This window comes from Trichosurus vulpecula, chromosome 1 (assembly GCF_011100635.1).
Source record: "Trichosurus vulpecula isolate mTriVul1 chromosome 1, mTriVul1.pri, whole genome shotgun sequence".
NCBI classification, from domain to species: Eukaryota; Metazoa; Chordata; class Mammalia; order Diprotodontia; family Phalangeridae; genus Trichosurus; species Trichosurus vulpecula.
The window spans coordinates 62,912,512-62,939,594 of record NC_050573.1 but is presented as its reverse complement, the minus strand read 5'-3'; the positions used below and the strand labels follow the sequence as shown (position 1 = coordinate 62,939,594).

The window sequence follows — 27,083 nt, the reverse complement described above, 5'->3', positions numbered from 1 at the left end:
GAACACTAGCCTTATGTGAATTCTCCATCAAATAGTCTTTTAGGCAAATGTACATATGGCATTTGCCATATGTACATTTGCCTGCTAGAGTGGCGCTCTCTGCAGTAGAGTTTGAATACTTAGCAACTGAGCTTGAGAAAGGGCCTCAGTGTCCAGTGCCTTATCTTGCCTGGTAATCTTCAGAATCTTCCTAAGACAATTCAAACAAAAGCAGTTCAATTTCCTGGCGTGGTGCTGGTATACTGTCCAGGTTTCACAGGCATACACTAATGAGGTCAACACAGTGGCTCTGTAGGCCTTCAGTTTGGTAGGCAGCCTAATACCTCTCTTCCATACTTTCCTTTGGAGCCTCCCAAACACTGGCAATGTGTGCATCAACCTCATCATCTATGTGGACATCCCTGAAAAGTATACTGCCAAGATAAGTGAACTTATCCACAGCATTCAAAATTTTTCCATTTGCTGTCACTGATGGTTCCACATATAGATGGCATGGTGCTGGCTGGTGGAGAACCTCTGTTTTCTTGGTGTTGTTAGGCCAAAAGTAACACAAGCAGTAGAGAATTGATCCACACTTTGTTGCATCTCAGCCTCAGAGGCTGCAATAAGTGCACAATCATCTGCAAACAAAAAGTCACACACCAACTGTCTTTCCACTTTAGTCTTGGCTTGTAGCCTTTTCAAGTTAAATAATTTGCCATCAGTGCAGTAGCTGACCTTGAGGCTATTTCCTCGTTGAAGGTGTCTGAAAACACTGATAAAACATCATGCTAAAAAGCACGGGAGGAGGCACACAGCCCTGCTTTGCTCCACTGGTGAATGGGAAAATGGGAAGCATCATCCATTATCCAGAACCTGTGCAAGTATGCCATCATGAAACTGGCATATGATACTGATGCACTTTTCTGGGCAACCACATTTTGCCATGATCTTCCACAAACCATCACAACGGACAGTATCAAAGGCCTTGGTCAGATTGACAAACGTTGTGTACAGATCTCTGTACTGCTCCTCGCATCTCTTCTGCAGGTGTTGGGTAGCAAACACCATATTGACTATTCCTCAGCCTTTTCTTAAGCCAAACTGGCTCAGGTAGATGACCATCTTCCAGGTGAAGGATCAGCCTATCGAGGAAGATGCTGGCAAGAATCTTGACAGCAATGACTAAGAGAGAGACTTTCTTGTGATTGACACAGGACAATCTATTTCCTTTACTTTTATAGACATGGTCAATGGAGCCATCCTTGAACTCCTGGGGGTAATCTCCTTTTGCCATATAACCTGGAAAATTTCAGTCCTTTTGTATGAGTAGTGGGCTCCCTGCATTGTAAGTTTCACCTGGAATAGAATGAGTACCTGGCGCTTTGCCACATGAGAGGAGACTAATGCATTCAAAACCTCTTTTTTAGTTGGAAGCTTGGCTAGAGAGGGATTGACTTCAATCTGAGATATACAGTCAATGGCTTCAGCATTGGTTGATGATGGTCTGTTAAGAACACTACGGAAGTGTTCAGCCCATCTCTCCAGGATCATGTTCTTATTACTAATCAATGTGGCTCCATCAGTGCTGAGTAGATGAGATGCACCATGGGTCTCTGGCCCATAAATAGTCTTCAGGGCATCATAAAAGCACTTTGGATTGTTACTATTGACATAAAACTGACTTTTATCTGCCTTCCTACTGAGCCAAGAATCCTGCATCTCTCTAAGCTTCAGTTACACTTTATTTTTTAAAATATTATTTTATTTTTTTCCAATTACATATAAAGACAATTTTTAATGTTCATTTAAAATTTTTCTCTCCCCCTCTCCCTCCCCCTCCAAAATGGTAAGCAATTTGATATAGGTTCGATACATGCACTTTAGTTTTTTAAAAAAAATTTCAACATTTACTTTTATAGGATTTTGAGTTCTAAATTTCTCCTTCCCACCCTCCCCAAGACAGTATGCAATCTGATATAAGCTATACATGTACACTCATATTAAATATATTGCCACATTAGTCATGTTGTGAAAGAAAAATCAGAATAAAATGGGAAAACCATGAGAAAAAAACAACAAAAGAGAAAATAGTATGCTTCGATCTGCATTCAGACTTCACAGTTCTTTTTCTGGATGTGGATAGCATTTTCCATCATGAGTCTTTTGGGATTGTCTTAGATCATTTCATTGCTGAGAAGAGCTAATTCTATCAAAGTTGGTCATCTATGCACTTTACTTTAGATGGAATTAAATGCTGCCTTCTTAGAGATAGAAACTATCCTGGTGGTAAACCCTGGGGAGTTCTCATCTTTCATTTGGTAACTTCTGAATTTCCTCATCAATTTTCTTCAAACTAATCCTGATGTTTGTGAATGTTCTGGCCCAGGTGAATAAATGCTGTGCTGTACACCCAAATCTCTGAGAGCTGCCCACTCCTTTTCTGCTCCACTGTTGCCAACTCTGCGTTGGCTCAGCTTTCCATCCAAGTTAGTGACACACTGTTCACATTCTTAGACTTCTCTCCCCCATCCATGCTTCAAGGTCCAGCTCAAATATCACCTCCTCCAGGAAGCCTTTCATGTTTTCCTCCAGCATCTCAGATGAAAGGTATCAAATACGAGATGAAAGGCCCAAGTCTATTGCTGTATTCTCTTCACATGGAGGAGTATGACATCTGGATTCATTGGACTTAGCACTGGAAAGGAAATCAGAGATCTTTATTTTACTCTAAACTTTTGATTTTACAGATAAGGAAACTAAGACTCATTGAGAATTAAATAATTCATAATCCATAATCAGGATTCAAACCCAAGTCTTGTGACTCCTAATTCCGTTTTCTCTCCAATATCTTTGAGAATGTTATCATAATCCTCAGCCTGATATTCAAGGCTTCCACAGTAGACTTCATCCCACCTTTCCAACTTTATTTTACAATGCTCCCCATCAGTTCTTTTACATTTAACCCCATGAACTTCTTGTTTTTCCTTAGTTATATGCCAAGGTTTCTTCCTCTAGATTTTTGCTTGCACTGTTTTCTTTGCCCGGAATTCTTTCTTCTGAATTGTGTTCAGTCACCTTCTCCAAGAAGCCTTCCCTAGTTTGCCTGTCAAAAGAGTGCCTTCTCTGAATTCCCATAGGACTTTGTTTATATAATATTTCTCTGGGAAAGTATGAGTCACCTTGAGGAAATGGGATGAGTCTTGTCTTTATCTTCTTTTGATAGCTCTCTGGCCACCACAGCCTCTAGACAAAGCTTGCGCCAAGCAGATTCTTTTTAATTAAATTTTATTTTTTTCAATCAACAAAAATCTGCCTTCTCTCCCTTCCCAACTGAGAACAAAAGAAAAACAAATTCCTTGTCACAAACATTTATAATCAAGTGATGAAGAAATCATGGGTAAAGTGCTGAGGAGAAACACAAACATTCAAGAACCACAAGTCAGGCAGTGCGTAGCTCTCTTGCCCTTCAGTCTCATGGGCTAGTATATGCAATGGCATGGGCATATAGAGGAATGCACATGTACCCTCTTAAAGAGTACAGACCTCTAAGTGTCTGCCCTCATAGCTGATAGTTATTGCTGGGAAGATTCACAGGGACCAAATGGGAGGGGTGCCTTAGAAATAGTCAATCATCAGATGGCTAGGATTCCAATACCTCTCTCTGGATCACAAAGGCACTGTGATCAGGAAAGGTTTGCTAACCTTGCATACCTGCACTAACTGAAGTTTGCTTAAAATGATTATGATTGTTAGAGCCTGGTATTACTTGTCTAAATGAAGCTGACTAAACCAAGTATTGGGTAGACAGGAACTTCCCAGTACATAGGTGGGTCAATCGATGATCAAATATGGTGTCATTTCTGTCTGGTAGGGCCTAGCAATAGGCCAATCCTCATATGAGCAAAACAAATTTTCTCACTGGCCATGTCCAAAAGAAAAAATATTATTATGTACCATATATAGACATAGATATGTATATATTTTGTTGTTATTGTTCAGTTGTGTCTAACTCTCCATGACCCCATTTGGGGTTTTCTTGGTCAAGATATTGGAGTGGTTTGCCATTTCCTTCTCCAGCTCATTTTACAGATGAGGAAATTGAGGCTAACAGGGTGAAGTGATTTGCTAGGGTCACACAGCTAGTATGTTTCTGAGCCTGGATTTGAACTCAGGAAGATGAGTCTTCCTGATTCCAAGGCCAGTGCTCTGTCCATTGCCCCACCTAAATGCCCCAATGTGTGTGTGTGTGTGTGTGTGTGTGTGTGTGTGTGTGCGTGTGTGTGCGTGTATTAGTCTTCAGGAATCATGGTCGGACATTGCACTAATCTGAACCTAAATCTTTCAAGGCTTTTTGTCTTTGCGTTATTGTCATTGGAGAAATCATTCTCCTGGTTCTGTTCACTTCACTCAGCATCAGTTCACACAAGTCTTTCCAGGATTCTATGAAACATCCCCTTCGTCATTTCTTAAGCATAATGGTATTCTGTCACATTTATGTATTGTAACTTGTTAGATACCTTTCTCAGTTTTCACTTTGTACCTGAAAAAGAAATACAATTATATTTGTATATCTTTAGAGTTTTTGTTTAGGACTAATTTCTCCCTTAACCTACCCTCTCCCTCTAAATTCTTCCTTCCCTTTTTTCTTCCTATTTCCCTGTTGAATTAAAGATATTTCTGCACCCAACTCTATGTGTGTGTATTCTTCCCTCCTCTGATCAAATGAAATATTTGTAAAGCACAACATTGGACACAGAGTAGACACTATATAAGTGTTAGCTATTATTATTATTTTATCATTATTACTTTGACCAGTTCAGATGAAACTATATTTAAATGTCAGTTACTTTTTCCATCCCTTCCTCTTTGTTTGTATAAACTTCCCCTTGAGCACTCCAATTATGTAATTTTCCCTAATCATCCTTTCCCTATGTCTCTCATGTCCCTCTTCTCCTCCCTTTCCAGTCTTCTTTTAAGATCAATAAGACATAATAGAACCACTCTCAGGCCTTCTACTATCTAATTAGAATCCCTCTATGACCTCTGATGATGATATACATGCATCATTCACCTACATTAGAATGTCAACAAGTTTATCCTTGTTTAGTCCATTATCGTTGTTCATTTGTGTTTACCTTTTTATGTTCTCTTTACTCTTGTGTTTGAACTTGTTTCTACAAATCTCTGGTCTTTTCATCAGGAAAGCTTAAAATTCCCTTTTTCATTAGAGATCCATTTCCTCACTCTATGATTCTATTCAGTGTTGCTTGGTTAAGTTATTTTTGTCTTTGTCTTCTGGAATATTATATTCTAAATTCTCTGCTCCTTCATAATGGTGGCTGATATGTTGTGTGTGATCCTGACTGTGTCTTCTTAATACTTGAATTCTTTCTTTCTTTTTCTAGCTGTTTGTAGTATTTATTCTTTGACTTGGAAGCTCTGGATTTTGCTATAATGCATGAAAGAATTTGCATTTTGGGTTTGTTTGTTTTTTTTTGTAGGAGTAACCATTTGGTTTTTTCTAGTTCCACTTTGCTTTCTGGCTGTAAGAGATCTAGGCAGTTTTCTCTTAAGATTTCTTGAAATGGGATGTCTAGGGCTCTAATTTTGGTCACAGTTTTCAGAGAACACAACGATTCTTAATCTTTTTCCTCCAATTTGTTTTCTAAGTTAGTTATTTTTTGCTACGAGATAACTTGCATTTTCTTCTATTTTTTCAATCTTTTGACTGTTTTAACGTATCCTATTGTCTCATGGAGTCATTGGCTTCTATTTGGTCCATTTTGAATTTTTAGGGACTGTGTTGCTTGAACAAGGGTTTGTACCTCTTACAGCAAGCTATTAACTCCCTTTTCAATTCTTCCAAATCTCCCATATCTTTTCCAATGTTTTCCTCTAATGCTCTCATTTCATTAGCAAAAACATTTTAAACTCTTTAAAAAAGCCCTCATGCTTCATCTTCTGGAATATTAGTTGAATTTGGGTCCAACTTGTGTTTTATTTTGAGGCTTTGCTTGTAGAATCATTCTTTTCTTCTCAGTTTGTGTCTTAAATGTCCTTGTCAACATAATAACTTTTTAGGTTTTTAGGTTGGGATTCTTTTTCTGTTTTCTTATTCTTCCAGCCTACTTCCTGAATTTGAACCTGATGTTGCAGCCAGGCTCTATACAGGCAATGTCTGGGCTAGTCCTACTGTTGCTTTTCTTAAGGGCAGTATTTATTGTATTATTCTAGGATCTCAGGGAAAGCTGAGGATGGGAACCTGCAAACTTTCAGTGCTACCAAAGTAGTCTGATCCAGGGCAAAAATCTGATAACTGTTCTCCAGGTCTGAGCTCTGTAAGTTCCTGACCTGGGTTTGGGCTTGAGCAACAATAGAATGCTGGTAGACTCAGTCATCTGGGAAACTCTGCTGATTCAGAGTGACATAATTGTAAGTTTCCTTTTGATCTGGGATTCCTGTCTGGCTATTCACCTGCAGGCTTCAGGCTGGACTAGAATTTGGAAACGAAATCCTGCTCTATTCTTGAAGTCAGAGACATATTGTTGCTGCTTGCTTCTGAACTTGCTCCTCTCTCATGACACTGGTCAGGGCCTGTAACCACTATTTACCCAGGATGCCACCTCTGAGCACATGTCTCCTCTTCTTTCTGTCCTGGATCTGTGACCCAGAATTGGGTAGTGAGTGACAAAGCTGCCAGTTGGCATCTTTTCCTACAACTGCATGAGGTCATAGTGCCCCAGTATGGGTCTGGGACTTCCTCTTGTCCTTGTCCTCAGCCTCTTCCCATGTCGATGCACTTTGCTTGGTGGCTACTGTCCAGCCCCATCTCCAGTAGTCACAGACCTCTCCATTTCCCTATGCTAACCTGAACTGGAAAAATGACTCACTATGATTTTTTTTCTAGGGTTTCCCCAGCAGGATTTATTCTGGTACATTTTGCTTCCTTCTTTCCTTCCTTCCTTCCTTCCTTCCTTCCTTCCTTCCTTCCTTCCTTCCTTCCTTCCTTCCTTCCTTCCTTATCTTTCTCTGTTTCTTCCTCCCTTCCCTCCTTTTTTCTTTCTACCCTTTAAAATTTTTTCGACATTATTTATTTTTAACATTCTTTTCTTTTTTAATTTTGAGTTCAAAATTCTCTCCCTCCCTCCCATTCCCTCCCATACCCACTGAGAAGTCAAGCAATATATCAATTATAAGTGTGACATCATGTAAAACATATTTCCATATTAGCCATATTTCAAAAAAAGCAAGAAAAATAAAATGAGAAAGTATACTTCAGTTTGCATCCAGTTCTCTCTCTGGAGGTGGAAAGCATTTTTTTATCATGAATTCTTTGGAATTATCTTGGATCATTGTATTGATCAGCATAGCCGAGTTTTTCACAGTTCATCATCATTACAATATTGCTGTCACTGCACAGTGATCTCCTGGTTCTTCTCACTTCATTTGTTATCAGTTAATATAGCTCTTGCCATGTTTTTCTGAAACCCAACCCCTTCGTCACTTCCCATAACACAATAGCAATCCATCACAATCACATGCCACAACTTGCTCAGTCATTCCCCGATTGATGAGGATCCTCTCAATTTCCAATTGCTACCACAAAAAAGCTGGTATAAATATTTTTATACATACAGTTCCTTTTCCTTTTTCTTTGATCTCTTTGGGATACAGATCTTGTAGTGCAATTTCTGGGTCAAAGCCTTTTGGACATAGTTCCAAACTATTCTACCTAGGTCCAAATGGTTGGACCAGTTCATTGCTTCACCAGCGATTCATTAGTATATCTGGTACATTTTCTAGATCTGGAGGATTTTTGGGGAGGAGCTCACTCTATTTCTTTCTCCTACTTTATTGTCTTGGCTCTGCCCTTCCATAACAGGTTCTTAATAAGCATTTAACAAAATCATATTTGTAAAGCACTTTGCAAACTTTAAAATGCAATATGAACATTATTATTATTATTATTATTATTATCTACCGAGTTAACTTGTTGAACTATTGCTTTAGGTTTTGGAAAATATGTTCGAGTATTTTTGGCAGATTCAAAGGGATTTCATAGATTCATGGCGACAGATCTTGAACATGAGAACATAGTGGAAGCAGCTGTTATTGGTCCTGATAACAATGTGATTATTACTGGATCTCTTGATGCATTCATCCAGGTAAGAGAGCAAGAATGCTTGGTACTCCAGGTTGACATTGGCTTCTCAAGGACCACAGACTGAGGACATGGTGGAACAGTTATAACTGGTCCTGGTGCATTTATATGTGTTTTTCTAGAATCTTAGAACCACAAAAAATTACAACTGAGATTAGAGGTTGTCTTGTATAATTTCCTCACTTTACTGATGGAAAAATGAGTCCCAGAGGGATTTCCTTGTCACATAGCAAGTCAGTAACAGAGACTAGGACTCAAGTTTCCTGGCTCTCAGTCTGATTTTTCTTCTATGTTAAAAAAATACTGGAACTACTATCATCCAATAATTCTCCAGAGATCTTTCAGTTATTTTACAGCGCTTTAAAGTTTATGAAATGCGATCCTCACAAAAATAGTAGGAGATAGGTAGTATCAGTATTATTTATCCCCATTTTGTAGATGAAGAATCTGAAGCTTTGAAGGAAAATCATTTGCCCAAGGTCACACAACTAGCATTAGAGCTAATGAATCCAGGCCTCCTGACTCTAAATCTGGCCCTCTTTCCACAACATCATGTTGCCTCTCTGTCCTTAGCCTCCTCTACACTGCTCTGGACCAGATACGAGTCTAGTGACCTGCTACCCTTCAAGGGTCCTATTTGAGATTAGGAAAAGGACAGGTAATGATAAGGATGAGGATGAAGCAGGGGCTCTCAGTGTGGCTTCTAGTGAGGGCTTTATCCCAGTAGTGTTTGGGTAGGGTCCAGAGCAGAGGTGCCTCACACACATACAGGTGCATGCAGTCCACAGGTCTCAACCAGATTAAAATGTAATTGGAAAATATTTAACAAAATTTTGCAATAGAACAAAAATAATGTTAATATGTGATCTTCTAAGTCAATATGTGTACACAATCCTTATGTATGGTTTAGTGGCCCCCTTTTCTCCTTGAGTTTGACATCACTGGCCCAGAGAGTCAGGGCTAGGAGGGAGAAGGGCTGGCTGTTGATGGCTCCCTGAGGATGCCAAAGCAAAGCCTTTCATACACCCCTATCCCATTTTTCTAAAGGAATCACCCCACTGATACATATGCAACCTTCTTGATGCTTTTCTCCTTCTCTTCATCCCTGACAAGAAGCTTGTGCTTCACTCATCCCCTGATCCAGGCTGCTCCATTAGCTCTCAGCCGGAAACGCCTCACTGAAATCCCCATATACACAATTGAACAGCATTCTAGTGTTCAAACATTTAACAGAGTATTCAATTCTGCTTACTTCCATCCTTGATTCTTCTCAGGTATGGAGTCTGTCGGACCAGGGGACCCTTCTACACATTTTTGATGGCATGGGAACCTCAGTGAATATATTGGCCTGCTGCGGGCACACTTTGGTTTCTGCCTCCAGGAATTCATCATCATTCAGAGTTTGGGATCTTGCTTATACCCGGAAACATAAACTTTCATCCCCTTTTTTGGACCGAACTGGCTGTGCTGCAGTGTCTCACAATGGAAACTATGTATACTTCCCCAAAATAGGAGACAAAAACAAAATCACTGTCTGGGATTCTGTGGAAGGTTTGTAAAATGCCATATGAAAGTTTAAGTGACAGGCAAATCACAAGATCATAGGATCAGAGATTTAAAGCTGAAAGGGACCTTAGAGGCCATCTAATATAACCTTTTCATATTATAGAGGAGAAAACTGAGCACTAGAGAGGTCACAGAAGTAGTAACAGAAGCAGAATTTGAATTCAGATCTTCCGACTCCAAACCTGGTATTCCAGATATACCACACCATATATATCATAAAATGTCAAAACTGGGAGGAACCTTAGGATATAGAACATAGCTACACACAGCTAGAAACAACATTAAAACATAGAACACAAAATGTCAGAACTTGGAGGGCCCTTAGAATACAGGATGTCAGAGCTGGGAGGGTCCTTAGAACACAGAATGTTAGAGCTGGGAGAGCACTTAGAACATAGAATGTCAGAGCTTGGAAGGCCCTTACAACACAGAATGTCAGAGCTTGGAGGGCCCTTAGAATACAGAATGTCAGGCTTCTTGTCAGAAGCTGAAGTTTGGAGCAATCAGCTGGTCGGCCCCAGGTCATATAAGCAAGTTAGTAGCAGAGTCAGGGCTGGGAGGGCCCTTAGAATACAGGATGTGAGAGCTGGGAGGGCCCTTAGAACATAGAATGTTAGAGCTGGGAGAGCCCTTAGAACATAGAATGTCAGAGCTTGGAGGGCCCTTAGAACACAGAATGTTAGAGCTGGGAGAGCCCTTAGAATGTAGAATGTCAGAGCTGGGAGGGCCCTTAGAATACAGAATGTCAGGCTTCTTGTCAGAAGCTGAAGTTTGGAGCAATCAACTGGTTGGTCCCAGGTCATATAAGCAAGTTAATAGCAGAGTCAGGACTAGAACTCAGGTCTCCTGATTCTTAGTCTAGCATTCTTTCTTTCCCTCTCAAGAACAAAGCTGTTCTTAATGCAAAGACTGTTTATTTCAGGGGAAGACCATGATATCTTAGATGCTTCAAATGAAGTGCAGTGTTTGGAAGTCGCTGAGCAGATGAAGTTGCTCTTCGCCGGGCTGATCTCTGGGACAGTCCTAGTGTTTCCCTTGAACTCCAGGCAGGATGTAATGTGCATCCCACCTCCAGAAGCTAAGAAGCCTGTCAAATGCATGGCCCTGAGCCGAGGGGAAGAACGGCTGGTCATTGCATATGACAACATAGTACTGGTGATGGACATTAGGCCAGAAGATCCCTGCCCGGTCATCGATGGACCTACATACACCTTTTATACTCAGCTTCCTGCTGTGATATCAAGTATAGCTATTCTCACCAACTACCGGGTGGTCTATGGCATGACCAACGGAGAAGTGTTTATTTATGAGTGTGCAAAGTCCAAAGTTTTCCCGTTGGAAGCCCCCCAGGGCAAAGTTACTTGTTTAGAAGTCAGCCACAAAGAGCAATGGGCAGTAAGCAGTTCTCAGGAGTCTTTACTGTACCTTTGGGACCTAGAGCTCTGCAAGTGGAGACATACACTGACCTTTGAGGTAGGCCTTAATCCTGAAACGTGGAGAACCTAAGAATGCTATGAGCAGGCATGTTATGAAAAGGATAGTAATAATGATGGCAGTAGTAAAAAGAGTAGCAGTTCACATTTTTGTATTGTTTTATGTTTTTCAAAGCGTTTTCCTCAAAATCCTCACAAAATAGTAGCATAAATACTGTTTCCCCTGCCATATAGATAGGAGGTTAAATGACTTACAAACATTGATTTGCTGAGACATTGAAACTGTGCAACTACTCACTGCCAGGGTCCCTTAGACTCTGAAAGGGTCAGTTGTATCTGACTCTTCATGGCCCCATTTGGGATTTTCTTGGCAGATATATTTCCTTCTCCAGCTCATTTTACAGATGAGGAAACTGAGGCAAAGAGGGTGAACTGACTTGCCCAGGGTCATATGGCTAGTCAGTGTCTGAGGCCAGATTTGAATTCAGGATGATGATCTTCCTTCCTCCAGACCTGGCTCTCTATCCACTGCACCGCTTAGCTGCCCTCTTGAAAGGGTCACAGAATCACATAATCTCAGAAGTTATCTAGTCCAACTGGTATGATCTTTTACCTTCCTTCAAGGCTCCTTGTAGGCTTCACTTTGTGATCCTTTTGCTTATCTGTGTACATGCTGCATACCCTAAATAGCAAGTAAGCTCTTTGGGGGCAGGTACTACTTGTTTGTCATCATGCCTCCAGACTCTAGCACCATGCTTTGCACACAGTAAACACTTGATAGTTTTTTTAACTTTAATTGAATTGATCACGGATCCTCTCTAAAACCTAAACAAGGGTAATAATTCAGACTTTTTTTTCAAAGACCCCCTCTGAAAGTTACTGCACTACAGGCTGAAGCTGTATTCTACTTTTGTACAGCTGAAATTATTAGGAAGTTTTCCCCTAGGTCAACCCTGTCTGCCTCCATAATTTCTTCCCATTGCTCCTAGTTGTGCCACCTGCATCCAAGGAGAGCAAGTTTAATGCCTCTTCTATAACAAAGCCCTCGAAGACAGCTATCATATCCCTGTTACATTTTCTCTCCCCAGGATAAACAGCCCTAGTTTTTTTTTTCCAGGTGATCTCATCATATAATACGATCTTCACCATCTTGGCTGACTTCCTCTGTATGTTCTCCAGCTTATCAATGTTCTCCTTATACTGTGTCTCCCAGAATTGAATAGAATATTTCAGAGGTGATTTGACTAGGGCACAGGACAGCAAGACTATCAGTTCCCTCTTTTTGGAAACTATGTTCCTCTTAACATTGCCTGATGTATGATTAGCTCTTTTTGACAGCCATATTATACTACTGACTTATAATGAATTTGTGGTCCACTGAGAGTGCCAAATTTTTTTTCAGATGAACTCTCTAGCCACACTCATCAACCTTTTACTTGTGCAATTGATTTTTGTGTTTAACCATGATACTTTAAATGTATCTCTACTAAATTTCATCTTATTATATTTGGTCCAATGTTTTAGCTTTTTGGACTCTGATTCTGCCATTCAATGTTTTAGCTACATTACCCACTTATGTGTTATCTGCAAATTTAATAAGCATACCATCTATACCTTTGTCCAGGTCATTGATTAAAAAAAAAGAAAGAAAAAACAAACGACAGGACCAAGCATATAGGCCCTTGGGACAATCCACCAGAGACTTCCTTCCAAAATAACATCAAATCCTTAATGATTTCCTGGGTCTGACTTCAACCTGTTCTGAATAATAACTACAGTACTGTATAGCTCACATCTCTCCCCTCTTTTTTCAAGGGCAGCATAAGAGACTTTGTCAAATGCTTTACTAAAATCTTGATAAACTATATTTATAGCACTTGCCTGATCTAAATTTTAGTTATCCAGTCAAAATTAGGAATGAGGTTAGTCTGGTATAACCTGTTCTTGATGAGTCATGCTAATTCTTTGGGATTATTCCATCTAACCATACCTTTTAATAATATATTTTGCCAGGAATCAAGCTCACTGGCCCATAGTTTGCAGATTTCATTTTTTTCCCATTTATGAAAGTTGAGATAACACTTCTTTACCAGTCAGTGTGGCACATCTCCCATCCTTTATGGCTTTCAAAGATCACAGACAGTGACTCAGCAATAATATATGCCAGTTCTTTCAGTACTTTGAAATTCAGTTAATCTGGACATGGTGACTTGAAATCATTAAGGCAGCTAAGTGCTCTTTTACTATCAGGACTTATGTTGGCTTTCAACTCTGTACCAGCCAACTCTGACCCAGACACACTTGAAAGAATAGCGGAGGTCAAGAAAGTAGCTATTGGTAACCTTATGACATAGTCATTATCATTATAGTTCTTTGTGCTTATGATCATGGGTAGGTTACAACACGGCCTGGTCCATTGTCTCTAAGAAAAAAAACCAGGGGAACACAGAATGAACCACTGAAGTTGATTTAAAATGCTCTGCCAGACAGGAGAATGAGTTACTGCTCTTTTCTCTCCTTTAAGGGTAATCATATCCATTACTAGCAATCTTGGTGCCCAGAGAAATGGAAAAACATCCTCAAATAAATTTTAAAGGTAAATTTGGTTGGAGAGCAAAGAAGAATGGACCTCACCTAGGGTTGAGACACCTAGAGTGGAGGTATAAGGAAGCTGATAAGAACTGAAAGTGATATTTTTATTTTGTTAAAGGACTGTAATTTCTGTCAGAGATTTCTATATTTTGGTCCCCTGGGGCAAAGCCCTCATCATCTTACTCATTACAGCTCATTCAGCATTGCAACCGCAGTATGCCAGACCAGCCTAGGTGAACCATCCCAGAGGATCTGGCTCTACCTGGTATTTTCTGCTGCCAGCAAATAGTTTTTAGAATGGGAGAGTGGTAGTGCACTCATCAGCACTACTGTTAGTAACAGCAGCTTTCTGGCTCCCCTGTCTCAATTGCCTTGCCTTTCTTAATCGTGGTAACACTTAATAAAGTGATGCAGATTTATAGTAATTATATTGTAGTGAACTTATGGTGTAATATAGATCCATATCTGCAAACAAAAAAGACAGAAGAACAAAGGGGGATGCCACTAATCTTTCACCTACATTTATTGGCTTGAAAAATATGCTATTTACTTAACCCAAAATGTCCCTAGGTCTCTTAAGCACCTTGTAGTTTATCGGGATGGGGAACCTGCAGCCTCGAGACTGGTTCTCCACCCCTGGAAGTCTAGCACTATGTATTTAAGTAATGACTACTATGTATTTGGGCCGCTAGGTGGCACCATCGTGCAAGAGTGCTGGGCCTGGAGGAAGGCTCATTTTCCTGAGTTCAAATCCGACCTCAGACACTAGCTGTGTGACCCTGAGAAAGAAAGTACTTATCCTTGTCTGCTTCAGTTTCCTCATCTGTAAAATGAGCTGGAGAAGGAAATGGCAAGCCATGCCAGTATCTTTGCCAAAAGCGGTCATGAAGAATTGGACACGATTGAAAACGACTGAACACTAACAACACTACGCATCTACCAGTGTGCTATAATATCCCAAAGACAGATAGGAGGGTTTCTTTCCTTGAGAGGCAACATGGTCAATGGAAGGAGCACTGGAAGCCTAGGTTAAAATTCTAATGTTAACCAAATATCTGACCTTTGGCAAGTCATTTAGCCTTTCTGTGACTCAATTTCTTTATTTGTAAACTGGGAAAATAATAGTGGTACAATCTTAGGATTGTTGTGAGAATAGTTTTTTTAACCTTAAAGTGTTGTATAAACAGGAAACTACTCTTCTTCTCAGTGGGACTGAGTGCTCCATCCCAAACTGTGCCAAGACTGTGTCAGTGCTTAAATGTTTCAGGGCTGGATTTCTAGCTATCATTTTCATTTTGTTTCTTTTAAGGCATAATCAAAATCTCATTGTTAATTTTTACCAGAGTGCCTTCTACCAAGGAATTCAATGTGTCTGTTTCTCCAACGATGATAAGTATGTGTACAGTGGGCTAAAGGATCAGTCCATTCTAGTCTGGAATGTTTCTGATGGTGAGTTGTATCACATATATTTTTTTAAGATTTTAAAAAGTTATATTTATGCCTTTTGCTTTTATACCACACTTATTTCCAAATATAGCCCCCTCCCTCTCCTTGCCCTCTGCAGAAAGTCTTCCTTCCTAACAAAGATTGAAAAGGAAAAAAAGTTCAGCAAAACCACCTGACACATCAAGCAAATCTGACAGCATATGCAACATTTCATACCTATGATCCCTCACCTCTCCAATAGGAAGGAGGTGAATTTTCTCATCCCTTTTCCAGGGCTAAGTTTGATCATTATAATTATAAAGCATTTAGTTTAATTTTATTTATTGTTTCCATTGTTGTGGTCAATATATATTGTTTTCTTGGTTCCACTTACTTGGCATCGTTATGTGAGTGTCTTCCCATATTTCTCATTTTCATTGTTTAATCTGGAGCAATAATATTCCATTGCAATTCCATTTGTTTTGCTATTTCCCAATACATGGACACCAATTTTATTTCTAGTTCTTTGCTACAAATAGGCTCTTTCTGCCTTTGATCTCTTTGGGGCATATGCCTAACAGTGGAATCTCTGAGTGAAGAATGATTTTATTTTTAAAGCAAACAGATTCAGATGACTACATATCATGAAACAGCTGGGTGGCGCAGTGGATAGAGCACTGGCCCCGAGTCAGGAAGATCTCAGTTCAAATCTGGTCTCAGACACGTAAGTAGCTGTGAGACCGTGGGCAGGTGGTTTAACTGCTATTTGCCTCAATTTCCTTATCTGTAAAATGAGGATAATAATAGCACCTATTTCCCAACATAGTTGTGAGGATCAATTATATTAATTAGATAATAATTGTAGCAGTGCCTGTCACAAAGTAAGAACCATATAAATGTTAGTTGTTATTACTAGCCATGTGACCCTAGGCAAGTCACTTAAACTCTTTGTGCCTCAGTTTCCTCATCTGTGAAATTAGGGATAATAATAGCATGTATCTCACAAGGTTGTTGTGAGAATCAAATGAGATAATATATGTAAAGCTCTTTGTAAATCCTAAAGAACTATGTTAGCTATTATTATTACTAAATGTAGATAGACTATATATTTAGCTAAATATGGCAACTTCTAGAGAGTTACTGCATCTGTGAAGACGAAATTAGGTGGAGATATACCTGTCCTTCACCAAAGTCCTGCTCTGATTCCATGCTTTTCAGTAGAGGTGATCTTATATTCAGGGACTAGGCCAAGGGAATGCAGGCCCTGGCAGATCCTTACCAAATTGGAAAGGCTCTGAGGTTAGGTCTGGCAATTGGTCTATATGCCTGATGATTGCCTAAGTTTGGAAAGGCTCACACCTGAAAGGATGGATGCCACCAGGTAGTGCTTTTGACCACAGCAACTCATGAAGATAGACTGCCAAGGCATGTAGTGGTCACGTTCTATGTTGGTGAAGGGCACATTCATATCAATGAAACCACAGATCTTTTGAAGAACCCATATGCAAATTGGATATCGAAGACTCCCAAATAAATTGCTTTCTTTTTTCAAGTCTAGAATTGTTTCTCAGTGAAAAACATTTTGACAAAGGTATCATTGCTTCAACCACTCTGCAGAATCTAAGATACAAACATTTTCATAATGATAATAGCTAACATTTGTTATGATGATTTAAAATTTGTAAAGCTATATACGTATGTAATCTATATGTGATTTGGGGCAGCTAGGTTGTGTAGTAGATAGAGCACTAGGCCTGGAGTCTGGAAGATCTGAGTTCAAATGTGACCAACTGGCTGTGTGACCCTGGGCAAATCACTTAACCCTTATTTGCTTCAGTTCCTCATCTGTAAGATAGCGCTACACTGGAGGAGGAAATGGCAAACCATTTCAGTGTCTTTGCCAAGAGAACATGGACGTGACTGAACCACTAAACAAGAACAATATAAAATCTTATTTAATCCTCATATCAGTGCTATGGGGCATACTCATTTTACACATGAGGAAATTGATACTGACAAAGGTTAAGTGATTTGCCCCCAGTGGTAAAGCTAGTAAGTCCTTGAGAAAGGATTCAAACTCAGTTCTTCCTTGCTTTCAAGTCCTACAGGCTATCTCTTCTGCTATCTAGCTACAGGAGGAGTGAGGGAGATGATTTTTCCACTACTTTCCCTCAACAGCTTTTCCTCTCTTGAGACCTACGCAATCCATTTGTACTATCGTCTTATTATTGTTGCTGCCACCTCTATCTAGGTCATTCAACCTTTTCAGTGAATTTAGTACTGACCTAGGCACTGTGAGAAGCAGCAGCTCAATTACTGTTGGGAGACTTCCGTAAATGCAGCCTAGGATCACAAGAGCTCTCTTGGTTATGGTGTCACACTGTGGGCTCATATTAAGCTTCTAGTCCACTGACATCCCCAGAATTTTTCATATGAACTGTTTTCTAAACATGTCTCTCCCATTGTGTACTTGTGTAGTCGATTGGTTTAACCCAAGTGTAAGACTTTATGTTTGTCTGTATTAAATATCATCATTCTAGTTGATCCAGCCTGCTAGCTATCTCCATACTGAAACATGCTGTCTCTTATATTCTGTGCCTTTATATATGCAATCTCCTTACTTTTTCCTTCATACAATATCTTCCTAATTTTTGCATCTTGGAATCCTTAGCTTCCTTCAAGGTTTAGTTCAGGTTTCAGCTCCTACATGAAATTCTTTCAGGATCTACCCTGATGTCAGTCACTGTTTCCCTGTCCTTCCCTTCCCCTTCCCTTCTCAGAAAACTCCAGTGGCTTCCTATTGCCTCCAGGACAAATACGAAATGCTGTTTGGCATTCAAAGCCTTCATAATCTAGTTCCCTCCCTTTCAAGTCTTTTTATACCTTATATTTACCTTTATGCCTTATACCAGCATGTATTCTTTGATCCAGTGACACTGGCCTCCTAGCTGTTCCTTGACCAAGACACTCCATCTCTTGGCTCTGGGCATCCTCTCTGGTTATCCCCCATACTTGGAACACTTTCCCTATCCTGCTCTGACTATTGATCAACTTGGCTCCTTGAAGTCCCAATTAAAATCCCACCTTGCACGGGAAGCCTTCCCTGAGCCCTCTTAACTATATATATCCTGTATATAGCTTCCTTTGTAGATATTTGTTTGCATGATGTCTCCCCCATTTGATTGTAAACTCCTTGAGGGCAGGGACTATCTTTTGCCTCTTTTTGTATCCTCAAAGCTTAGCACAACATCTGGCACACAGTAGGTGCTTAATAAATGTTTACTGATTGATTGATCTAACCCTTCTCCCCACCATTGCTGGTGCTTTCTAAAACTATTTTGTACCTACTTATCTGTATCCATGTTGTGTCCCCCTAATACTTAAGATTCTGGAGTACATAAAATTGTTTAAAAATATTTTGATAACTATTTCAATATAATTGGTTTCCTTTGTGTAATCCTATGTATTTGATTTTATGCATTTTAAAACACAATTCTGAGAAATCCATTAGCTCTACCAGACTGACTACCAAAGGGATCCATCAAACACACATACGCACATATACATGGTTAAGAACTCCTCCTGCCCTAGGAGAATGTGAATTCCTTTTTGGCAGGGACTATTTCATTTAGATTTTTGTATCTCTAGTGCCTACCATATATGGTAGTGCATGTTTGTTGGATGATTCCAGCCTGTCAAGTTTTGGATTCCAGTTTTGTCCATCTACAATTTTGATAGTTTTGTCTAAGTCTGGTCTAAGCCCTCACTTAACATAGAAATTCCCACAGTGACATCGCTGACAGGCAGTGTAGCTGTGCTACGAGGGTAAACAATTCTGTGAAACTGTCCTCATTTCTGCCTCCCCTCTCCTTTACTTTAAAAGTAAAAATCTGTCTCTCTTTTAATGCTAACATTTTATACTGTATCTTCAAAGAACCTTTTCCAGACATGGAAAAGGCTCTTTGAAAACTCACTTATCTTAGTTCAGAGACATTAGAGGCCAGAGAAATGGTTCCACACAGGTTGTAAAGTAATTCCTGTCTTGAACTTCATCATTTCGATAATACCATTTTTCACTGGGTTCTTGTGAGAAATGTGCTTGGTAAGATTTTATTGCAAAATGCTCAGTGCCTGTGGTTATGAGCATTGTAAAATTTTAGAATGTGTTGGAATATCACAGTGGCTGAATAAATTCTGGCTACTTGGCAGCCTGCTGGGATTTTTTATTTACACAGTAATGGGCCAAATCTTCATCACCATGGATCTGAGCCTTAAGTTCCATGTCTGTCATGCTCCTGTGGCAAGGAGGGAAAAGCCTTCAAGTCTGGGACCTCTATTCTTTTTCTCTCTAGTGTGAGGGAAACTCAGGGAGAATAGAGGCATGTTGGTAATACTTTAATATTACCATTTTAATAATCCTGATAAACTCCCCTTAGATATAACAAGACTATGTTAGGCAGCACTTTGCAGTTGGAAAAACTGTTAAATGAGATCTGGTTAGAGGATGCACAAATCCTTCCATGGTCAATCCATTGAACAAATGGTTCAGTAGAGTACTGAGCTATAATAAGTGTTCATTCATTCAACAAGCATTTATTGAGTGCCTACTGTGACCATATTTGAATATCTGTATGATGCAAATTAAGTTTTTCAAAACATGATAGGTACCTGACCCTGTGCAAATCCCTCCCCATTACTGGACCTCAGTTTTCTTCTTTGAAATGTGAAGAGATTGGACTAGATGCTTTCTAAGATTCCTTCCCCTCTGACATTCTATGTTCCAAAGTCCTTTTACCCCGAATTTTCTATGCTTTATAATTTCATGTGTAACATTCCATGTGCTATGAACCCTTTCAACTTTAACATTTTATGTTATAAGGTCTCTTCCAATTCTGACATCTTAAGAGTCTAAGACTTTGGAGGTTTAATAAAGTATTCATTTTTCAAGGGGCATATGAGGGGCATGGGCTTTGCATACTTCCAGACAAAGCCTGAGGAAGTATCCCCAAATTATACTGCTGGGCCAGTGACATAGCAAAGTGTGAGAGATCACTTCTGTATGTTGTTGAAGACATTCTTACTCTAGCATGTGTTGGACCAGACGGTGCTGGGGGTCCCTTCCAACAAGATTCTGTGATTTTGTGTTGTCAAATCCCTTTCTAAGGAAATTTTTAGCTTTGATGTTCTAAGATTCTATACATTTAGATTTGTTGTTCTGGAGCCAGAGTAATGGTTATCATTAACTCAAGCCTACCATACGTGAACAATCTGTGATTTGAACTCTCAGTGTGGGAAGTCCTTCCATCAAAATAGATTGTTGCCATCTATGACTTAGTAGTTAAGTCCTACGGAATTGGCACAGTCCAATAGTTGGTAAACATCAAAGGAAGGGTTTTGAACCAAGGTTTTCCTGACTCTAAGCCCAGCACTCTCTCCACTACCTGTGCTGCCTCTGTTACAATGCAAAATACAGCAATCAAAGAAGTGGAAGTGGCGTGGGTTCTTAGCTCTGTCTTTAGCGATATGCCTGGAACAGTGCTGCCTACCCCGCTCCTCTTTGTTGCTGTAATTTCCTCATTTGTGTCTTCCTAACTTGTCCACAGGTTCCCTGCTGGCTGTTCAGTTTGTATGTGCAACAGTAAATAAAATTATTTCTACGGCTGATGGGTTTATTGCAACAACGAGACATGGCTATCTCATCCGTGAGCGCTTCCACTGCCCTCAGCCAATAAGTTCCTCTTATGACCCCCTCAAGAACATCAAGGCAGCATGTACTATCAAAACCAAGAAGCAAGAGGAGACTCTAGTGGTGGTAAGAAAACATCAGAGTGGCTCAGAAAGAGTGGAAGAAAAGCCAAACAGTACCAACAAGATCTCTCAGGTCTGTGTGATCATATGACAGAAGGTGAGGTATTACAAAGAGAATTCAAAGGGCAATCCCAGCACTCCAGATAGGTCTGTCCTTTGTTTTTCAAATTATTCTCTTTCCTTATGATATTCATTTCAGTTCAGACCTGTGACTAGGATATCATCATTGGACCCTTTTCTTTATTTACTAAACAAATATTTATTAAGCACCTACTATGTACAAGGCATTGTGTCTAATGTTTGCAACACAAAGGTAAAATAACTTCCATTTAGTCACCATAGTAGACAGGACTGAAATCATAGGATTTTGAAGCTGGAAAAAGCCTTAGAAGTCATCTAGTTCTTATCTCTTTACTTTACAGATGGGGAAACTGAGGTCCAAACAGTAGCAGTGACTTGCCTAAGGTCACACAGGTAGTAAGCAGCGGAACTGGGATTTGAGCCAAGGTATCCTTACTAAATCCAGTATACCATTCTAGTAAGGACTCTGCCCTAATCAGCACTGATTAGCTTGACCACCTCTTTCCCCGAAATCTATCTAACCTTCAGTTAAAACAAGGAGTCATTTTATCATCCCTTCCCCCTTCCTCCAACCATGAACCCTTTGCTAGTTATCACTTTTGGAGATGCGTGTTTTTCAGACGGCAGGATTTCTGAGCCAGGCCGAACAAGCTGCTACAGTATCTTCCTGCTTTCACACCATCTGCTGCTGTGGGGCTGAACAGTGAAACACTAGAAATCCAGCTTCCATTTTTATGCATGGCCTTCCAAAAAATCCCTACTTGTTTCCAAGGATTAGTGCTAAGGGGAAGAGAACCCAGAGCTTAGAGGTGCTTCCCTCATGATGCTAGAGGCCACATTTTCACATAAATTTGCTTCGTCTTACTCCAGCAAATTTCATTAGTGTTAATTAGGGAGTTGGGTCCCACTGGTTACATGCTTCACCAAGAGGTAAAAATAGTAGATATTGGGTCATCAAAAGGGAATACATTCCACAAGCTTTTAGAATCACATAGGTTAATTTAACACTGTATCATTTTAAAGTTGAAAACAAATGTTTTGGAATGAGAAAAGCTTTTACATTCCCATAGTATTAACAATTCACCTCCTATATGATGCTGGCAGCAGTATTTGCCTATCAGAATTCCAAGAGTATTACTGACATGACATTTTTGTAAAATGATCTTAGCCCAGAAGAGTATCAAGTTAGCACCACAAAACCTAGGCCTAATAAGAGGGATTCCAATTCCAAAGGGTTCAGAAGTAGGAGGAGGAACACAGGTCAGAAAGGAAATAAATCACTCCAACCACTGCTCCTCAGAAGTCAGTCTGGGAAGCTATGCTTTTTGAGGGAACATTTTTCTTACATTTTGTTTTCTAGTTTAATGTCCCCTGCCTCAATTTCCTAAAACTCTGATTATTCTAACACATGATAGGTAGGCTGTTTATCTACACAAAGAGATGCTCTGGAATTTTTTTTTTCTCCAGAGATTTCACAAAATTATGTATGGACCAAGAGCAAGGAGGGACCACAGAGATCCTCACTTTACTTATGAAAGACATAAGACTCAGGGCAAGGGGCTTGTCTGATGGCACACAGCAACTCTACGGCAGAGCCAGTGCTAAGGCCCATGTCTCCAGATGCCTAGCCTAGGGCTCCTTTCACTGCACCAACCTTCCTTCTCTGTAGAGCTGGAAAACAGAATTTGGGAAAGAAAATGTTATCGATTATGATGATGATGTTTATTTTTCAAAAAAGGACACAAAAGATACTGCAGAAGTGTACATTGATCTTGAGCATTAGAACACCAAATAAATCAAAGTCTACAGCGGCATTGCTTTCTCTGTTTCCTGCATCCTGTAATGGTTATTATGGCTTTACTTTACCATATGAGAGACCTGAATCGAAGAATTCAGAACAAGAAAAAGTACCGAAGAATTTAAGAAAACTCAGGCTAAGCCCTACTGTTACCAGGGAGAGTAGATTAAAAAAAAGTATAATTGTAAGAACAGTGATAATACTTGACGTTTCTCTTACTCAATAAGCAATTATTAAGCTTCTATTATGTACCAAGGACTAAGGTAGGTGTTGGGGATACAAAGACAAAAACCAAACACTACCTTCCCTCAAGGTAGGGCCATTTTACTATGAAGAGGAACAAACACAAAGCTGTATTTGTATTGTTCCAACTCCTATCTTCCTAGTAGGCAGAAATACAAAATCCAGACAAAGTAATTTCTGGAGGAAATGTACTAGCATATAGAGGGATTAAAAAATGCCACAGGTAGGAGGTAGCACCTGAACTGAGCCTTGAAGGAATTTAGAGATTCTAACAGGTAGAAGTAAGGAGGGAATGTATTGTAGGCACTTAGGACATAAAGGTACAGAAACAGAAGGTGGAATACTGTATACACGGAAGAGTAAAGCAAGCAGGACAGTTTAACTGAAAAAATAGAATGCACAGAGGGGGAGTAACATACAATATGCCTAGAACTACAAACTGGAGCCAGACTGCAAAGGAATTTAGTCGCTAAACAGAGGAGTTTATATTTGATCCTGAAGACAACAGGAAGCTACTGGAGCTTCTTGAACATGGCAGTGACAGGGTCAGCCTTGTGCTTAAGGAATATTGATTTGGCTGTTTTGTGTATGGATTGGAGACTAGAGAGAAGAGACTAGAGGCAGAAAGACCAATTAGGAGACTATTCTAATAGTGCAGGCTAGAAGTGATGAAGGCCTGAACTAGGGTGGTGGTCATGTGAATGGAGAGAAGAGGACAGATGCAAAAGATGTTGTGTCGGCAGAGCCAACAAAACTTGGCAACTGATTAAAACTGGGGAGAGGGAAGGGTAGAGTATGACTTGAAGTTGTGAACCTGCGTAACTGGAAGGATGGTGGCCTCCTCAACTGAAATAGACAATTTAGGAATAAAGAAAGGCTCTGGGGAAAAGAAAATAAATCTTGTTTTGAATGTGTTGATTCTGAGATGCCTTTGAAATATCTAATTGGAAACGTATATTAGATAGTGACGAGGGCCTGGAGCTCAGCAGAGATACTAGGGTTGTATGTATATAAATCCTGTAGTCATCTCTCTAGGGATGATAACCCACAGAAGAACCCATAGAGAACGCATGGAAGAGAGGATGAAATGAGAGAAAAGAGGGTCCAGGATAGACCATAATCATTAGGGGACATGACATGGATGATGACAGGTAGGAGGAGAATCGAGAGAGAATGGTGTTGTGAAAACCCAGGAGACAGAGCGGATTTAGGAGAGGGATGGTAAGGCAAAGTACTTTACATAAATTATCTCATGTGATCCTTACAACCCTGGAAGGAAGGCGCTAATATTATCTCACTTAACAGATGAGAAAATCCAGGCCAAGAGTGGTTAATTGGTCCAGTAAGTTTCCAAGGCCAGATTCACAATGAGGTCTTCTTGATTTCAGCTCCAGCCCTTATTAATTAGGCCACATTCCTTTTCAACAAGAGCAGCTGTCATGGCTCTGAGTGAAAATCTTTCAGCATTTTATATATTGAGCATCTCACTGCCTTTAAGGATTTAAGGCATCATATACAAGGGCTAATAATGGTAAGAGCTGACTTTTCTATAGCATTTTCACATACATTATCTTGTTTAATCCAGCAACCCTGTGAAGAAGGTCATAAAACTATCATTATTATTATTGTTATTTGAGGAAACAGGCTCAGAGGGAGAAGCAGCTTCAATAAGTCACACAGTTTGTCAACAGTAGAACTAGCATTTGATCCCAGTTCTACTGACTCCAAATCTCTTTCAGAAAACTGAAATCTTTTTAATTAGCAAAATCTGGCCATGCTGTCATGTATAACCTCCACTAAGTCTTCCTCTAGTACTTCACCCTTGTGGCTGCAGGTTCTCAAAGCTTTAGAAGGAGCTACCTACCTGGAGAGGCTTTGAGTATGAGTTTGGTGGCTATCATGCACCTGATATTCAAGATCAACATGGGAAAATCCAGAGAGGCTCATCACTAGAAGGCTGGCCATTGGGCAATGAGTGTGAGGAGGAAATCACAAACCTGTGCTGTGTTCCCAAAAGGCCCTCCCCCGCAGCAAGGCAGTCCTTTTACTCCTGCCTAATTGATTCTCTATCATATCCCCCCCCCCTTCTAAACCTTTTCTCTCCTCACTTCCTACGCCCCTCCCCCACCACCTTTGTAGAGGTCCTCTCTTCAAACTTTTGTAGTGGGGTTTTATCAAGAGTCCTCCATTTCACTTGATGAAATTACAAAGCATAGACCCTTCTAAGAAAGGGCCACATCCTTGAGAGCTGTATGTGGGAAAGCAACTTCACTCAAAATTAAACTCAGAGGCTTCTCAAGTAGAAAGTAGAAATGAATTTTATTCCGATCCCGTGGGAAAGGGCGGTCTCTAAACCAACAGACAATTGGTAGGGAGAGGCATCGACCAGAGGGCAGAACTTAGCTTTTATACCCTAATGCAAACAACCCCCACCCTACCACTTACCTTTTACTCTCATTGGTGGAGTTCAGGTTCACAATCTAAACACAGAAATCTACTACCCCAGGTACAATTTAGCCAATGCCAACTCTTAAAAACACTTTTATCCTTATTTGGTGAGGCTGGTGCTGGGTGGGGTGCAGTGGGGAGGTTCCGGGCCACTCTAAGTTTTGGATTCCTACAGGTAGTAACTTGAAACTTAGGCCTAGATGACAATCAGAAGCTCTGAGCCATGCTGAAAAGTCCTTTCCCCCCCATTCATCCCACTCAACTCACAGAAAGGCCGAGATCCAGATTCCATGAGAGGGCTTCACCATCCCACTCAGCTGGATGTGTACTAAGCTGGGATGACACAGAAACCCCTAATAAGTCAATGTGACTAGTGGGCTAGGTTGAAGATGCCATGTCACTGAGTGTCAGTAGGGCCAGACTCTTGTGGAAGAAATTGTCTCCTCAATAGTCTGTAAGAAGAGTTCTGGAAATGGCTCTCTTCTCTTTTGGCCCCTTCTCTTTGGGACAATCCTAGCACAGTACTTTCTCTCCCTTGAACTTCCACCAAGGGTAAGAGAAATCTTCCTCTCTCCTCTCATCATCCAGTCACAACTGTGGATTGTTCCCAGTACAAGAGTGGGAACGAGTGTGCAAGCCTGAGTCTCTGGTCACCTCCTTCCGCTTTGTTTCCTTCCCTGGGTATAGGCCAGCAACCAGAGAGCCTGAGAAATGGTTTTTTTCAGCTTTGGTAATGATCTCCTAGGTTTGAGAGTTTAAAAGTCTCTGGGTTGGTTGCTGACCACCAAATGGGAGAAAATTGTTAATAATGTTATTTTTTAGAGGAGAAAATGACTACCACTAGGTAGATCCTGCAGCAGAACAATAAAAGACAAAAAGCTAGGAGATCACGATCTTTGAATTGCTTGGATAGTTTTGCTGAGACTATGAGTAAAATGGGTCATTTAAGATGTTTTATGTTTACTGTTCTTGAGTCATTTGCATCTTATCAATTTTTTTTGTGGTGGAAGAGATGAGGATCAGCCTATTGCTAGGCTAGCTAGGCCTTGGCTAACAAAAGTGATTCCATGTTTGACACTGGAAAGTTCTCGTGTACTTAATACTGGTTTGGTCAACTACATTTAGGCAAAAAATGCAAAACTCTACTGATCATAACCAGTTTAGAAAACTTCGTAATCGGGGTACACAGTGTTGACACATTTTCCTAACCACAAGGCCCTTGGTAGCACTAGGAGGTTGCAGTCTAGACCACCTGCTGATTGACTGCCCTCTGTAAGAGACGGAGGAAAAGTTTTGTTTTCACAGAGTTGGAAGCCTTCCTCTTCCTCCCCCCACCCCCCACCCCCCAGCTTTAGCAGAAATGTAAGTCAGGTGACTGGTTAGAACTAGTTTTAATCAACGCTCTGGGGTGAAAGGTCAGAGGCTTGTACACATGCTTAAACGAGCCATTTGAGGATGGCATGACATCAGCAGTCAGGGGGTTGTATCTGGCCAATGAAGAGCCTGTCGGGAGATTCGAAGGCAAAGCCAATAAAAGGTCTGGTGT

The 27,083-nt window shown here is 40.3% G+C and overlaps 1 protein-coding gene across 1 annotated transcript in view; it reads left to right on the top strand.

Moving 5' to 3' along the window:
* Positions 1–21,058, top strand: part of NWD1 (NACHT and WD repeat domain containing 1) — a 79,444-nt gene extending 58,386 nt beyond the window's left edge. Inside the window, exons 14-18 of the mRNA XM_036734938.1 lie at positions 7,993–8,147; positions 9,418–9,694; positions 10,632–11,182; positions 15,078–15,183; positions 20,763–21,058. Coding sequence (XP_036590833.1) covers positions 7,993–8,147; positions 9,418–9,694; positions 10,632–11,182; positions 15,078–15,183; positions 20,763–21,058 — 1,385 coding nt within the window. The remainder of the gene's footprint in view (positions 1–7,992; positions 8,148–9,417; positions 9,695–10,631; positions 11,183–15,077; positions 15,184–20,762) is intronic.
* The last annotated feature ends 6,025 nt before the right edge of the window (positions 21,059–27,083 follow it).